This window comes from Schistocerca serialis, chromosome 4 (genome assembly GCF_023864345.2).
Source record: "Schistocerca serialis cubense isolate TAMUIC-IGC-003099 chromosome 4, iqSchSeri2.2, whole genome shotgun sequence".
NCBI lineage: Eukaryota > Metazoa > Arthropoda > Insecta > Orthoptera > Acrididae > Schistocerca > Schistocerca serialis.
The window spans coordinates 102,002,379-102,019,688 of NC_064641.1; the positions used below are offsets into that span (position 1 = coordinate 102,002,379).

Genomic DNA, 17,310 nt, shown 5'->3' on the forward strand with positions numbered 1-17,310 from the left:
TTCGGCGGTACGTCCACCCGGCCTCCCGCATGCCCACTATACGCCCTCGCTCAAAGTCCGTCAACTGCACATACGGTTCACGTCCACGCTGTCGCGGCATGCTACCAGTGTTAAAGACTGCGATGGAGCTCCGTATGCCACGGCAAACTGGCTGATACTGACGGCGGCGGTGCACAAATGCTGCGCAGCTAGCGCCATTCGACGGCCAACACCGCGGTTCCTGGTGTGTCCGCTGTGCCGTGCGTGTGATCATTGCTTGTACAGCCCTCTCGCAGTGTCCGGAGCAAGTATGGTGGGTCTGACACACCGGTGTCAATGTGTTCTTTTTTCCATTTCCAGGAGTGTATTTTGCCTGAAATTTAGCAACTTCACTAATATGAAGCCACTGAAAAACTGTACAAGGTTAAAGTAAAGCATGCTTTCCATTCATTTTGTTGTTACTGATCTGATGACTGTAATAAAACATGCCCGAGACGTGTATCTGCAGTAGTTTTCAGAACATCCAGAGAAGCAAAGATGTAATTTTGTAAAATTTTTAATTTATTAACTACTTGGCCCAATTTGTTTTTTAAATTCCAGACAATTGCACAAAGTTTTCAACAGAAGTTGTAGAGAATTTGATTTTGGAAAAAATGATGGTAGTAACGTTAACTGAACCCATATGAGTGGGCCAGGTACTCTGCTTTTACTATTACCAGGTACTTCAATAGTTACTATGTGGCTTCATTTAAATACACTGTTGTTGTTATGTTCTTTCACTGGACAATACAGAAAACTATCTCGTTTCAAGGTTAGGAAACGATTGAAACAAGTCACAAACGGTTGCCAACAATGACATAAATGTTTCTACGTTCTTAATGGAAAGTAAACAAATTTACTTGTATAATAAACTTTTCTTCTCTGGATGTTCTGGAAAACTACTGCAGTTACACGACTGGGACATGTTTTATTACATTCACCAGATCAATAACAACAAAATAAACGGAAATCGCGCTTTGGTATAACCTCGTATAATTTTTCAGTGGCTTCGTACTAGCGAAGTTCCTAAATTTCAGGCTAAACCTTTAATCAGCCGTAACTCCGTAACTAAACATCTGCGAACATACGTTTATCTGAACTTTTTTCTTTAGTTTTACTTGTAGAATAACATATTAAAATATTTGCATATCTTCGTGACTCACTGTGTATAAAAATAAAGAAGATTGTAAGTTGTTGAACGATAGAGATATTAATTAATATGTGTCTGAGAAACACGCCATTTGGATGCCGTTACCTGTGTCTATGGCAGTTGATAGCAGACGTTCCACGTTGCGATCCGCTGCGCCCCTATAAAAAACGCGGCCAGAGAGGCATTTGGAAGAGACACTTCGCACCGAGATGTCAATCTGTCCGCGCCAGTTAAATGTTTGCATGCACTGCGCCTCGGACGACGCCGGAAGAGAAAGTTGGTGATTGAAATTTCGTAAATAGATCTCGCAGCAAAGAAAACCGCCTTTGTTTCAGTGACTGCTACCCCAATTCGCGTATCATATCAGTGACACTCTCACCCCTATTGCGCGATAACACGAAACTAGCTGCCCTTCTTTTCACTTTTTCGATGTCCTCCGTCAATCCTACTTGGTAAGGATTCCACACTGCGCAGCAATATTCCAGCAGAGGACGGACAAGTGTCATGTAGGCTGTCTCTTTAGTGGGTTTGTCTCATCTTCTAAGTGTTCTACCAACAAAGCGCAGATTTTGTTTCGCCTTCCCCACAATATTATCTATGTGGTCTTTCCAATTTAAGTTGCTCGTAATTGTAATTTCTAGGTATTTAGTCGAATTGACAGCCCTTAGAGTTGTGCGATTTGTCGTATACCCAAAATTTATAGGATTTCTTTTATTACCCATGTGGATGACTTCGCACTTTTCCTTGTTTAGTGCCAATTGCCACTTTTCGCACCATACAGAAATTCTCTCTAGATCATTTTTCAATTGGAATTGATCGTCTGATGATTTTAATAGACGGTAAATTACAGCATCATATGCAGACAATCTAAGGTGGCTGCTCAGATTATCTCCTAGATCATTTATGTAAATCAGGAACAGGGTATTATTATTATCATTACGGATATTATTATACATTGCGTTTGTGAACTTTTACTGAATGTGTAAATCAGTTAAAACACCAAACTTTTATTTACAGTCATAGTTCCTGATCCCACTGAGGAAATAGCTAGTAGGAACATTTTCTTTCAGTGAGTTCAAAGAATAATGTGGACTTGCAGAACGGAAACTATGGTCAGTCTGTTCTCCATCGTTTTCTGGCTAAGCCCAAAAATAGTTCTCAGGCTCTTGTAAATGGTGAAGATAGGTGTAAAGCATGCACAGACAATTTAAGTGTCTTTCCATAACGACGTAACAAAGTAATGACAATTTGGATTATTTACCTGCTGCTCCACAAGACGAAAGTTTAAATTTTATTTGTAACGAGCTATACAAACAGAGATAAGAGGAAAGGTACTCAGTAGTTAGGAACAAATCAATATTTTCAAGTTCAGTGTATGAAGGAAGTCATGTTGACTATTGGATGACACAACACTGACCATGTGAAATTTGTGGTTGTCTAACTGGAGCAATAATTATAACTGTAGAGCACGTACAAAACAGAATAGAAAAGAAGCAACGGGGGACAAGAGTAAACACAAGTGAAATGAACAAGAGAAGATGCCATTACAGGCGCGAATCCACACGAGATAATTGCAGCTGGTCAACTATTACACAGAAACATAGAAACATGTGGAATAACGGAAGAGCCTTTGGCCAAAGTGAGCTATATGTGCACGAAGAAACATGAAGCGGAGTATTCAGAGGTGAAGTACGTATAATCGTTGAATCCTGAGAAGGGCGTAAACATTATACAGGGAGGAGATCAACACTACTGTGTTTGTGTGTGTTGTATTGCCGTATAAAGTCGTGAGTGCCACTCACACATAACAGAACTGAGAATGTTTACGAAGGGTGATTTATTTAGCATTTAGTACTCTTCATATTAATGTACTGTATATAAGCTATGCTAACAGCAATGTGAAGTGTTCAATAATGAACAGTGGAATTATCTTTCTCTTTGTCATTTTGTAAGTGCAAGACTTACAAATACACATTTAGAGGAGTAGGAGCGTTACGCGCTATGCTTATTTTGATTTTGTTTTCGTGCGTATGGGTGCTAGGGCGCGTTGTTTCCATGTTTGCTGAATGATGAATTTCGCAGAATGGGGTCTCTGGTGACGCAGACAGTGCCTGCACAACGCCTCGCCTCGTCCACAGCCAAGAAATGGCCGGAAGGGGGGGGGGGGAGGAAGGGGGGGGGGCACCTGCAGCACAGCTTCAGTTGCGCGGTCGTTTGTTTTCCGCCCTACGCCCGAACTGCACGTGGATCGACAACTACAGCCACGCCTTCTAGAAACAAGCCTCAACAGCGCACGTCTCAGGAGGCTGTGACGTCACGCGCAGGGGTCATAACAAACCAAGTCTTTCACAAGTACCACATGGTGTGTGGTGCTTCGGATCGAGTGAACATTTACGTTTTTGATTGTGTCAAAACGCTGATCGGAACGCCACGGAGGTGTTCTATTCCAAATTGCAGAGACCGTTACGGCAATGGGAGTAAAGTTTGTGTATTTTATTTTCTGTCTGATGAATCTCTAAGACGCAAATGGACCTCGGCTGCTCACAGATAAGATTGGGTGTCCAATAAGTATTTAGTTGTAAGTATTGTTGTGTTTGTTGGCTACTACAATACTAATACATAAATCGTAACGCATAATAGCTTTTATTCCGAAACGTATTACGAATGGAAGCAAAACACATTCTCTCCCATCTTAACGGTAGTTTTCATAACATCATTAACAATCAGCTGCATGCTTCTTTTAAGGTTTGTGAGCTGCAATTCAACAAAGAAGATATATTAAGCAGTACAAGTATGTACGACTCAAGAACTGGCAAACAGTTAGCAGCACCATTGGATCGTCGACGCTTGAGAGGAGGTAGGTTAAAGAACCAAATGCTAGGCAGAAGCCTACATTTGGAAATTATATCATAAGGAGATAGCTGGTTGTATAGTTGCAGGTCATCTGATGTTAAGCTTTTCTTTTTCAGACGGTATGCTTTCAAAGTTACCAGGATGCCCATCATAACTGACCAATATGCCAACATCAGAACCCTGAAATTCACAGTTAGCGACGAAAAAACAGTGACCTTCACATTGACATTCGAGAAAGTGTAGAAACGTGGGAGAAGTTCATATAAGCAATTTCTTTCCGTAATTTAGAGCAACTAAAAAAGTAAAATTAGCGACTGTGATAAGCATAGCAACTAGATCGTAGTTAACAAATAGAAAATGTATGCTTATTGTTAATTAACCACAATCCTTATCCAAGAATTGTTTGCTACTCTGTTATAAACAATGATTTATTTCGCAGCTTTTTTATTAATAACGTGGAATTGAAATGTGTTGGAAAGATGAAATTTCCCAAAAAAAGCTGCAACACACAAGAGGTGAGTGATGCTCTTAACGAAATTTATTTTGTGTATAATAAAGATGAAGTTCCTGATGATAATGATCTGTCGTTCATTGAATATAATTTGCAGAATTTAGTAGAGAAGTTGTCAGAAAGGGAAACTGAAATACAGTTTTTAAACGAACGGGTTTCATTCCTGAAATCTAAAAGTTCATCTCAGTTTGGATATTACGCTAACTTTCTGATTATGTGGGCATCAGTAAATGCTATCAGCCCAGGTGGATATAAGTTTCTGAGAAGCACTGGCATTTTGTCTATGCCAAATCCAAATACACTGTCCAGGCTTTGTAGTAAGCTTTTAAATAGTCCAGTCATTGAACAACAAAGTCATCAGTTTATGAGTTATATCACACAGAAAGCTGGAACATTAGCCTCTGTTAATTGATGAAATGCGTTTGAAATCCCAGCTTGATTACAAAGGTGGGTATATTTTACGTGGTGCCTTCAACAGCGACAATTTTTTGTGTGCAACCTGTGCTTATGTTTTTATGAAACAAAGTTCAGATTACCCTAAAAAGGATATGGTATACGTTCTCCCAGTTAAAACAGTTCAGGCTGACGTACTTTTCTCATACATAAAAAAGTAATTCTTAAATTAAAAAGCAGCTGGATTTGAGGTGATTGGGTTAGAGTCAGACAATAATTGAATTAACAGAAAAGCAATATCTAACTTTAGTACTATGCCACAAATAAAGTATTGTCACCCTGCACAAACTTCTTTAGATCGCCCGTTGTACTATTATGTAGATACGGTTCATATTTTAAAGTATATCCGTAATAACTGATTCAATGAAAAGGAGCAGAATCTGTGTTTCCTGATTCCAGTGAGAGCATGGAGGGAGGTTTCTGCATCAGGCAAAGCACTAAAAGAGCTACACATGATTGAAAAAGATGATTTATAACGGGAGGGAGGTTTCTGCATCAGTCAAAGCACTAAAAGAGCTACACATGATTGAAAAAGATGATTTATAACGATATGGAAATTCTCTAATTTTTAAAGCTTTGTTCCTAAATTCAATTAAAACGCAGAATGTTGAACTGATGCTTTGTAACTTTAATGATATGACAGTTGTTGCTTTGCAAAAACTAGGAATCCATAGTTGGGAAAGCACTGTAACATTTATAAAAATAATAAATCTTCGGTGGTGTATTGTGAATGTGAAAACGTTACTTAAGGTTCAGGGACTAAGAAATATTTTCCAGGAGCCTCTAACTACTAATTCCTATCACATATTTGATTTTTTAAGGGGATTTGTGTCTTGGTTAGATTTATGGCAGGGGTTGAATGATGAAAGGGAACTTTCTAAAGAGACACGTTTTCCTCTAAAGCATACGGCAGCTACTTTGACTGATTTCAATAACTATTGGCTGTCTGATAAAAACAGGTTCTATTTGCTTCTTAGAAAAGTACAGACTGACAGTTTGGAATACTGCCAACTAATTGGGGGAAATTACCACATTTCTCTTAGGCATGTTTTTGAACGCCCCCCCTCCAACAACCCCCCCCCCTCTACCCCCCCCCCCCCCCCCATGAACCATGGACCTTGCCGTTGGTGGGGAGGCTTGCGTGCCTCAGCGATACAGATGGCCGTACCACAACGGCGGGGTATCTGTTGAGAGGCCAGACAAACGTGTGGTTCCTGAAGAGGGCCAGCAGCCTTTTCAGTAGTTGCAGGGGCTACAGTCTGGATGATTGACTGATCTGGCCTTGTAACACTAACCAAAACGGCCTTGCTGTGCTGGTACTGCGAACGGCTGAAAGCAAGGGGAAACGACAGCCGTAATTTTTCCTGAGGGCATTCAGGTTTACTGTATGGTTAAATGATGATGGCGTCGTCTTGGGTAAAATATTCCGGAGGTAAAATAGTCCCCCATTCGGATCTCCGGGCGGGGACTACTCAGGAGGACGTCGTTATCAGGAGAAATAAAACTGGCGTTCTGCGGATGGGAGCGTGGAATGTCAGATCCCTTAATCGGGCAGGTAGGTTAGAACACTTAAAACGGGAAATGGATAGGTTAAAGTTAGATATAGTGGGAATTAGTGAAGTTCGGTGGCAGGAGGAACAAGTCTTTTGGTCAGGTGAATACAGGGTTATAAATACAAAATCAAATAGGGGTAGTGCAGGAGTAGGTTTAATAATGAATAAAAAAATAGGAGTGCAGGTAAGCTACTACAAAAAGCATAGTGAACGCATTATTATGGCCAAGATAGACACGAAGCCCACACCTACTACAGTAGTACAAGTTTATATGCCAACTAGCTCTGCAGATGATGAAGAAATTGATGAAACTTATGATGAGATAAAAGAAATTATTCAGGTAGTGATGGGAGACGAAAATTTAATAGTCATGGGTGACTGGAATTCGAGAGTAGGAAAAGGGAGAGAAGGAAACATAGTAGGTGAATATGGATTGGGGGTAAGAAATGAAAGAGGAACCCATCTGGTAGAATTTTACACAGAGCATAACTTAATCATAGCTAACACTTGCTTCAAGAATCATAAGAGAAGGTTGTACACATGGAAGAATCGTGGAAATACTAGAAGGTATCAGATAGATTATATAATGGTAAGACAGAGATTTAGGAACCAGGTTTTAAATTGTAAGACATTTCCAGGGGCAGATGTGGACTCTGATCACAATCTATTCGTTATGAACTGTAGATTAAAACTGAAGAAACCGCAAAAAGGTGGGAATTTAAGGAGATGGGACCTGGACAAACTGATTAAACCAGAGGTTGTATAGAGTTTCAGGGAGAGCATAAGGGAACAATTGTTACAAATTGGGGAAAGAAATACAATAGAAGAAGAATGGGTAGCTCTGAGGGATGAAGTAGTGAAGGCAGCAGAGGATCAAGTAGGTAAAAAGACGAGGGCTAGTAAAAATCCTTGGGTAACAGAAGAAATATTGAATTTAATTGATGAAAGGAGAAAATATAAAAATGCAGAAAATGAAGCAGGCAAAAAGGATTACAAACGTCTGAAAAATGAGATCGACAGGAAGTGCAAAATGGCTAAGCAGGGATGGCTGGAGGACAAATGTAAGGATGTAGAGGCTTATCTCACTAGGGGTAAGATAGATACTGCCTACAGGAAAATTAAAGAGCACTGAAAGACCTGAGTCGAAACAAGGCCCCGGGAGTAGACAACATTCCATTAGAACTACTGACGGCCTTGGGAGAGCCAGTCCTGACAAAATTCTACCAGCTGGTGAGCAAGATGTATGAGACAGGCGAAATACCCTCAGACTTCAAGAAGAATATAATAATTCCAATCCCAAAGAAAGCAGGCGTTGACAGATGTGAAAATTACCTAACAATCAGATTAATAAGTCACAGCTGCAAAATACTAACGCGAATTCTTTACAGACGAATGGAAAAACTATTAGAAGCCGACCTCGGGGAAGATCAGTTTGGATTCCGTAGAAATATTGGAACACGTGAGGCAATACTGACCTTACGACTTATCTTAGAAGAAAGATTAAGGAAAGGCAAACCTACGTTTCTAGCATTTGTAGACTTAGAGAAAGCTTTAGAAAATGTTGACTGGAATACTCTCTTTCAAATTCTAAAGGTGGCAAGGGTAAAATAAAGGGAGCGAAAGGCTATTTACAATTTGTACAGAAACCAGATGGCAGTTAAAAGAGTCGAGGGACATGAAAGGGAAGCAGTGGTTGGGAAGGGAGAGAGACAGTGTTGTAGCCTCTCCCCGATGTATCTGTATATTGAGCAAGCAGTAAAGGAAACAAAAGAAAAATTTGGAGTAGGTATTAAAATTCATGGAGAAGAAATAAAAACTTTGAGGTTCGCCGATGACATTGTAATTCTGTCAGAGACAGCAAAGGACTTGGAAGAGCAGTTGAACGGAATGGACAGTGTCTTGAAAGGAGGATATAAGATGAACTCAACAAAAGCAAAACGAGGATAATGGAATGTAGTCGAATTAAGTCGGGTGATGCTGAGGGAATTAGATTTGGAGATGAGACACTTAAAGTAGTAAAGGAGTTTTGCTATTTGGGCAGCAAAATAACTGATGTAGAGAGGATATAAAATGTAGACTGGCAATGGCAAGGAAAGCGTTTCTGAAGAAGAGAAATTTGTTAACATCGAGTATAGATTTAAGTGTCAGGAAGTCGTTTCTGAAAGTATTTGTGTGGAGTGTAGCCATGTATGGAAGTGAAACGCGGACGATAAATAGTTTGGACAAGAAGAGAATAGAAGCTTTCGAAATGTGGTGCTACAGAAGAATGCTGAATATTAGATGGGTAGATCACATAACTAATGAGGAGAAACTGAATAGAATTGGGGAGAAGAGGAGTTTATTGCACAACTTGACAAGAAGAAGGGACCGGTTGGTAGGACATGTTCTGAGGCATCAATGGATCACAAATTTAGCATTGGAGGGCAGCGTGGAGGGTAAAATTCGTAGAGGGAGACCAGGAGATGAATACACCAAGAAGATTCAGAAGGATGTAGGTTGCAGTAAGTACTGGGAGATGAAGAAGCTTGCACAGGATAGGGTAGCATGAAGAGCTGCATCAAGCCAGTCTCAGGACTGAAGACCGCCACAGCAACAACAATGTTTTTAAAACTGAGTAAAAACTTGGGGCTCAGAGGATGTTTCCCTTGTACTACAGTCTAAAGTATTTGAAGATGTGGTTATGAAGGTGTCAGATATTTTTGAAATAACTTTTGATACCCAGGAGCTAAAAGATACCCCAGTAACACATTGATTAAATGTGATAGTAGATGAGAATGGTTTTGAAGGGATAGTGGCAGACACCTGGCCATTATTGCACTACGTGTCAGAGTATTGCTCACACCAAGTGATGAAAAAAACCCACTGTGAGCATTCCAAATTATTTCAGATGATGTAAAGCAGGATGATCATTTGATAATGGCAAAGGATCGAGGAGGCTTGGCATATTCCAAAGATGATGTAGTGGCATGTGTAACTTATGTTTGTGTAACCTTTCAAAAAATTATAAGATAACGTGAAATTTTGTTTCTGCAACAGGCAAATCAAAGATGTGTTATTTTGAAGGTAGCGTCCTGTAATATTCCCAGTGATTTGTTTAGTGGATTTCAATGTAAAGGCAGACATAACCTTGACTCTATCAGGTGTTCCATACTGCTCTGTTGTGTGAATATCATATTAAATAATTATACAGAGAGAAGAAATGACGCAACTATGAAGAAAAATATAAATGTTTTCAAAAGAATGAAAAATGCAACTAAACTGTAATTTAATTCTTTTATGGACATGTAGAACAGTGTTTTGGAAATCATATTATGAGATGAAATAAAAGTCACTGCAATATTTTTATTACATTACATTTCTTTCCACCCTGTCACTTTCTGTGTGTATACGTGTTTTTTTTCTGTCTGTCTTTCTGTGTTTGTGCGTCTATGAAAATTACATGTAACAGAATTTCTCAATTATTTAGAGTCATAATTGTGAGTTTTCTTACTCATTGATGAGGTTACATGAAGCAGTATAGTCATTAGTATTTGTATTAATTTGTGTGCTGCTTCTTTAAATGTGTATTAGTACAAAACCAAATTTTGGTGGCCAGGTTTCAGCTAATTCGGTAATTTTCCAGTAACAGAAAATGAACATGGTATGCGCTTGCTACATTTTACAATTAGTTATTTACATCTGAACTTGTTTTACATTAAAAGGCTTTAATGTTTTATTTTGATCATATATATACCCACACAGATGTGGATCGCTAATTGTATTATAAAAAGGCTCAAATTACTATTTATGTATTGTCATTCTATGAGTCTATGTTAAAATTACAAAGCTGCTCCTCACCAAAGTCGAAAAATTGCGAATATGAGATTTGCAGTTATAATTGGCATCATTGAAGGAAATTAGGACCACGTTCATTTTACATTATTTGATTATGATGATAAAGTCCCATACTCCTTGACAGAGCGTAGGGAAACGATTCGGGAGTCCCGCACTAGGCAAGGTCCTATTGGAGGTGGTTTGCCATTGCCTTCCTCCGACCGTAATGGGGATGAATGAAGATGATGAAAACGACACAACAACACCCTGTCACCTCGAGGCAGGTGGAAATCCCAGACCCCGCCGGGAATCGTATCCGGGACCCCGTGCTCGCAAAGCGAGAACGCTACCGCGAGACGACGAGCTGCGGACCAATATTTGAAATGACAATTTCACAACGTCACAAGACTCAGGAAGTAATGGTACATTCACATATTTTTGTTCGTTACTGAACAGTCCGTGTTACAGGGCCCGTCAAAGTGCCGATTCGCGACCGATCGTTCCTTACTTCCCGAACAACCCTCACAGCAAAATCCTATACAGAGCGTGGCTGATTCTCTATCAGCAAACTTGTTCTACGTTTTCGTGAAGCGGAAAACATTAACTTCACCCTAGTCTGCTTTTAATAGCTAAGCACACGCACAAGGCTAGCGCGCCGAGTGTTACCCTCCCCTCGCTGTCCTCGCAAGAATTTAATTATATTGGCTATTTTCATTCTCCGCTCAGCAGATTTACTAAAAGAATTCAGCCGTCTCTTGATTGAATTTTGGGGCCTGGTGAACAAAATGTTCACAGCAATATACTGTATCTGCTTTCCCTGTCATCATGTCAGGGAGGGATCCCCTCCGACCACACTCGACGACGTCTCAAGGGAAAGCGCCTGCCACCCTGGGCAGGTGTGAGTCTCCTCACCCTAGCTTCCCTTCCCTCTATAGTGTGGTTGGACACTGGATGGAACAGCCAATGGCAGTCACTCTTTCATTTCTAGTAGCCATGGCTGTCCAATCAGCAAATGGCTTAATAAGTACAGTGTCGTATAATAGGCTGGCTTTCAAGTGAGCAGCCAAGTCTGTTACCCTCCTTAATAACACTCCATCATCCACAAGAGTGCTAAGTTACGTCCTCGCGCGCCGCTCACATGATATACTGTTCTACCCTCAGTTTTCTGCCGTGCCACTCACCTGCGCTTGACCTTGAGTAGGCTGTGGCTCTGCAGGCCATTGTGTCACACCGTCGCTAACTAAAACTAACTCCTCTCCAGTGATGCTTGCACCCTGTTTCTACCTAACTCAAACATGCAAATTTACGTAAGTGAGTTGTTCTCGTCATTCTCGATGACAAGTGTATTAAATCTCAAACAAATGAAATATACAAACAAAAACCCGTCTGATATTGCAAAACCAGCTCATTGGGACACTATAACGGCACATAAAACTGAGGCACCCGACATGTAAGGTATCCAAAATCCCGACCCCTTACAACCGTCAGTACCTCGTCTCCTGCTTCCAAACTGCGCATTTATCTTGCATACCTTGAGAGACTAGCACTCCTATAGCAAAGAAAGTTGCGGAGACATGTCTTAGCCACTGTCTGGGGGACTGTTTACGCCATGAGCTTTTCACTCTGCAATGGGGTGTGCGCTAATTTCAGATTTCTTGGCGGGTCAAAACTGTATGCCAGACTGGGGCTCGAACTCAAGACTTCTGCCTTTGGTAGTGCAGGAAAAGGTACCAGTCTCAAGTCCCGGGCTGGCACACCGTTTTAATTTGCCAAGAAGTTTGAGGTCAGCACACACGTCACTTCAGGGAGTGAATTCATTCCTGTTAGAGATTTACCGGAAACATATTGGATTTCCGTGTTCCGCTGAAAGTACTTTTTAATGATGGATGTTGAAGCGCATTAGTGACTCTTACTTAACGAAATGACGAGCGGAGTGGCCGCGCGGTTTGAGGTGCCCTGCCACGGATTGCGTGGCCCGTCCCGCCGGAGGTTCGAGTACTCCCTCCGGCATGGGTGTGTGTTGTTCTTAGCATAGGTTAGTTTAAGTAGTGTGTCAGTCTAGGGACCAATTACCTCAGTAGTTTGGTCCCTTAGAAATTCACACACATTTGAACATTTGAACTTAACGTAATCGGATTTCCTCCCTACAAATTTCATCAAAATGGTTCACATGGCTCTGAGCACTATGGGACTCAACTTCTGAGGTCATTAGTCCCCTAGAACTCAGAACTAGTTAAACCTAACTAACCTAAGGACATCACACACATCCATGCCCGAGGCAGGATTCGAACCAGCGACCGTAGCGGTCTCGCGGTTCCAGACTGCAGCGCCTAGAACCGGATGGCCACTTCGGCAGGCACAAATTTCATCAATGTCCACTCACCCAAGTGGTGTGATGTCCGGCGATCCCTAAATACACCCGACAGGACAGGAGGCTCGTAATAAAAGCGTAGCAACGTCAGGGAAGCTAAAGTACAGGCCGCCGCATGTTGTTTACTTCCGTAAAAAGCACAGCACTTGGCCTCTGTTGTATGAGCAAGTAAGTTAACTCGCCTGTCAGCTACACCACAAACATATTTTATCAAGTGTAGTACATCCGGATTGAGCGACCGACACGTAACAATTACTCTTCAATTGCCTTTTCACCTAGGAAGAGCGCACTTGGGTCTACTGCGATATCTTTTAATTTTCTTGTTCCCTTGAAAATAATCTTTCATGGTGCATTAGTTTCTTTTAAGATATGTTGAACGTATTGAAATCAGACATAAAGTTGTCAGCTTGTGATCCATTGTTGACAGTTGGGAACTATAGCAAAGTAAATTCGCATCTGCCAGTAAATCTTTTATCAAAGGCTGCCGCTTCCAATACGTTGCTCCCCTATCTTCAGGCATTTCTGCAGGCGCAAGTAGAGTCACATGTTATTGGTTGTAATCGTCTTTTAAATGTTGCAGGTCGTCTTACTTCCGATGTTTGCAAAGAAAATTTTAGTGGAAGTTGCACTTTATGCATGGCACCATTTGTTTATTTTTGTTTTATTCGAGAAGATGCTTAGCAGTTTCTGTGCTGCCTTCAGTGTGTTTTGTTCACTATTATAGTTTTATACCTACCATACTTTCTACAGAATTTCATGCTTTTTGAAGCCTGTACTCTTGCTAACTATTGTTTTAGAGATCTTAGTAGAATCATTTCGTTTCCTATCGTTGTTTTAGCAATTCACACACGCATTTTCTTAAGTTAACAAGAGATGATGGTTATACGCCATTATGTCATTTGTTATAGGTTGGCTTAGCAGGCTGCACTCATGCTCACTGTGGCACCAGGAAGAGCGTTTAGATACTGAATGTGCCAAGTATCCCATAACTACAGTGTTATGGAAGGTCGTGCACGTTCTCATATCACTCGTGCTGGTGGCACAGGGCAGATAACTGGCGGGTAGTAATGGCTGTTGTGAACCTGCCAGTGTAGCGGAGAGCGCTAACGCGCTGCTTCCTGGACTCGGGTAGGCGCGCCGGCCCCGGATCGAATCCGCCCGGCGGATTAACGACGAGGGCCGGCGTGTGCGGGCCACCCTGGACGTGGTTTTTAGGTGGTTTTCCACATCCTGCTAGGTGAACACTGGGCTGGTCCCCACGTTCCGCCTCGGTTACACACGTCGCAGATATTTAAAACACGTTCGCACTATTTCACGATTTACACTAGATGCAGACAGCTGGGGTACACTGATTCCATCCCTGGGGGGCACAGGGTGGCGGAAGGAAAAGCATCCGGCCACCCCTAAAACTAACCTTGCCGACCCTGCGATCGCTGCGGGACTATGGCGTAAGCGAAAGAAGAAAGAAAGTAATGGCTGTCGTGAGAGTTCCTTGAATGTTGTGAGAGTTGTGTAATGCCTGAAGATGGACGCTGAATCGTCCGAAACGGGGAGCCTTCTTTGCGAGACACTGTAGCGCAAGAGAGCTATTGTTTAATAGAGTCGCAGACGTCGCCCTGACAGGCCGCTAGGCGGTGACGCGCGCCGCACTGGGGCACTGACCTCGTCGGCGAGCAGGTTGCCGCTGGAGTGTGTGGAGGCGGCGGCGCCGCGGCAGCCCCCCGGGCCCCCCTGCAGGGGGTCGCTGCTGTCGTCGCGATGTACCACCCCCGTGTAGCCGTCGGCGGCGCGCTCCCGCAGCTTCCGCCACGCGATCCTGCCGGCACACGATGCTCAGTAGTAGGCTAACACGGTTTCTGTACTACAGGAAATGGCTATAGCAATAACAACAAGCAAAAACCACTCACTAACTGACCAACATATTGTAAACGGGCCCCAGTCAAACAGAAGTCAGTCAGTTAGACGATGAAGAATTGTCCGTCCTTCATCGTTCATCATGGAATCTCTTTCCTTCACACGATTATTTTCTTAAGCGTAAAGGGCAAGTAGCAATGGAATCTCGGCTATGATGAATAGGTGAGACTATAGGCCATCCACACAATCGAAAATCCGGGTAATCAGGAAAGTCAGATAAAATAAAATGATCGCGATTAAACACCATGTATACACACTTTAGATTTATTTTCACATAAAGATAAATTATACATTAATTTCACACAGGTATATACCAGATAGTGATAAAAACACCATGAGCACTGAAACAGTAATTTCCTTTTAAGGGGGTAGGACGTCAAATGGGCTGACCTGGAGCACGAGAGGCACCAGAGGACATTTTAATTTCCACTGTCTAGACTTTTACACATAAATTCATAAAACTTTGTCAGCATGACCAGGAAATATTCAGGATTCACACTCATAGCAGTGGAAGTTCACAAATATGTTGTAGAGTGTTGTTGTGTACTTCAGTCCAGAGACTGGTTTGAAGCATCTCTTCATGCTACTGTATCCTGAGCAAGCTTCTTCATCTCCCAGTACCTACTGCAACCTTCATCCTTCTGAATCTGTTTAGTGTATTCATCTCTTGGTATTCCTCTACCATTTTTACCCTCCACGCTGCCCTCCAATACTAAATTGGTGATCCCTTGATACCTCAGAATATGTCCTACCAACCGATCCCTTCTTCTAGTCAAGTCGTGCCACAAATTTCTCTTCTTCCCAATTTTATTCAATACCTCCTCATTAGTTAAGTGATCTACCCATCTAATCTTCACAAGCATAACAAAATAATTTTTTTTACATGTGAAATTTCATCATTTTTTTCACTCACTATTGGCTGCATTTGTTGTTATAGGTATACTTTTCGTCATAAGTAAGAGAGAGTCTTTGACGAATTTTGCACTGCATACAAACCACACTTACAGGTGTACGAAACTCTGGAATTTATTTAATTTATGAGAAAGTAAACGAGCTGTTACATTTTAAACTTCAAACTTAGAAAACCTCAAATTTTAATTATCTCAATTTTTACCCCAGTTTCAAATAGATTTGAAAAATTCTAGAGTTTTGTGCTAAGGTGTTTGTCTTTAATAAGCATACCGAGTTTGAAAGTAAGAGGATATTTATTTTGGATGTTGCATGTACCTAAGTACAGAAATATGAGCTTTGCGGAAAGTGGCCGTTACGATTCTGCTTGTATTTGGCATTCTATTAGAACTATCCAGCATCATAAGCACTTTTTCTTCATTTTATGAATCAGTTTTCTTCCTTTTCACATCTCTATGATGCACTCGTTTTGATTTTATGAGTTCCAAAAAGCTTTCACTACACGCTCTCTGTATATCGCATACAAAGTTTTGATGCAGCTCACTCCAGGCTTAATTCCCATTTTCTCTAAAACATATTTCCTGCTTTGCACACGACAATTAAAACATGGAACTGCATCATAAACACTAACAGCAAGTGTATTTCTTCGCACAAAAATGATTTCTGGCAATCTTTCCCATACACATTGATTAAAACTTTCATTTGAATTTTGGGTATCGCCATGAAGACATTTATTCAATAAGTTTTCATTTGCAAGGTCCCTGAATAGAGGTTTGATGGCTTGCATTACAGCAGTTGGTAGAAAATTCCTGTGATGATATTCTTCGCCACCAGAAATTGACCTATGGTAGCCACAGCAAGATTCACTTCCTTTTGGGCACAAATTGTGGAGAGGTCTATTATCTGTGGACATTTTGTGGAAGTCTAAGGCACAAACTGCTTGCCTCATATTTTTCAAGTAGCCTGTGTTCCTTCTTATTGCCAAGAGCTAATATGGCTGTAGCTTGTCAATTTCTGCATCCGTCAGTCGCCCTGTCCCTTTAATTCTCTTTCCATCAGATAACTTTCTTCCTGACAAATGCCGGCCGCGGTAGCCGAGCGGTTCTAGGCGCTTCAGTCCGGGACCGCGCGACTGCTACGGTCCCAGGTTCGAATCCTGCCTCGGGCATGGATGTATGTGATGTCCTTAGGTTAGTTAGGTTTAAGTAGTTCTAAGTTCTAGGGGACTGATGACTTCAGATGTTAAGTCCCATAGTGTCCAGAGCCATTTTAACTTTTGCACAACAGTCTCAGCTCCATATCGAGCATATTTTTTATACTTATATATATATATATATATATATATATATATATATATATATATATATATATATATATATATATATATATATTTTTTATTGTACATCAAACTATTCAGGAAGATGTGCGCTACAAAATAGGCGTATGTTTGGAAAATCGAATTTTTAAAAACTTTTTACATTCTCCCTCACACACACACATATATATATATATATATATATATATATATTTTTGGTGCCACATTCCACATTTCTTTGAATCACTTCTCATGTAATTTACTGTTCGTTAAGTAATTGTAATTTCCTGCTTGCTTAAGAAGGAAGCTGTTATTTTTCGATATTGTCTTAATGATGACCACATGTTGGTTATATGTTAGCTGTTTTTATAAATGTGGTCTTGAATAAATTGTTGATCTACTAGTTTTTGTGTTTAAGGAGTGACATTATAGGGGCCTTGACCTTCCATG

General features: G+C 41.1%; 1 protein-coding gene across 1 annotated transcript in view; it reads right to left on the bottom strand.

Moving 5' to 3' along the window:
- The window catches only part of LOC126474289 (uncharacterized), a 176,557-nt gene that overhangs the window by 114,673 nt on the left and 44,574 nt on the right, over positions 1 to 17,310 (bottom strand). The window contains exon 4 of the mRNA XM_050101753.1: positions 14,385 to 14,538. Coding sequence (XP_049957710.1) covers positions 14,385 to 14,538 — 154 coding nt within the window. The remainder of the gene's footprint in view (positions 1 to 14,384; positions 14,539 to 17,310) is intronic.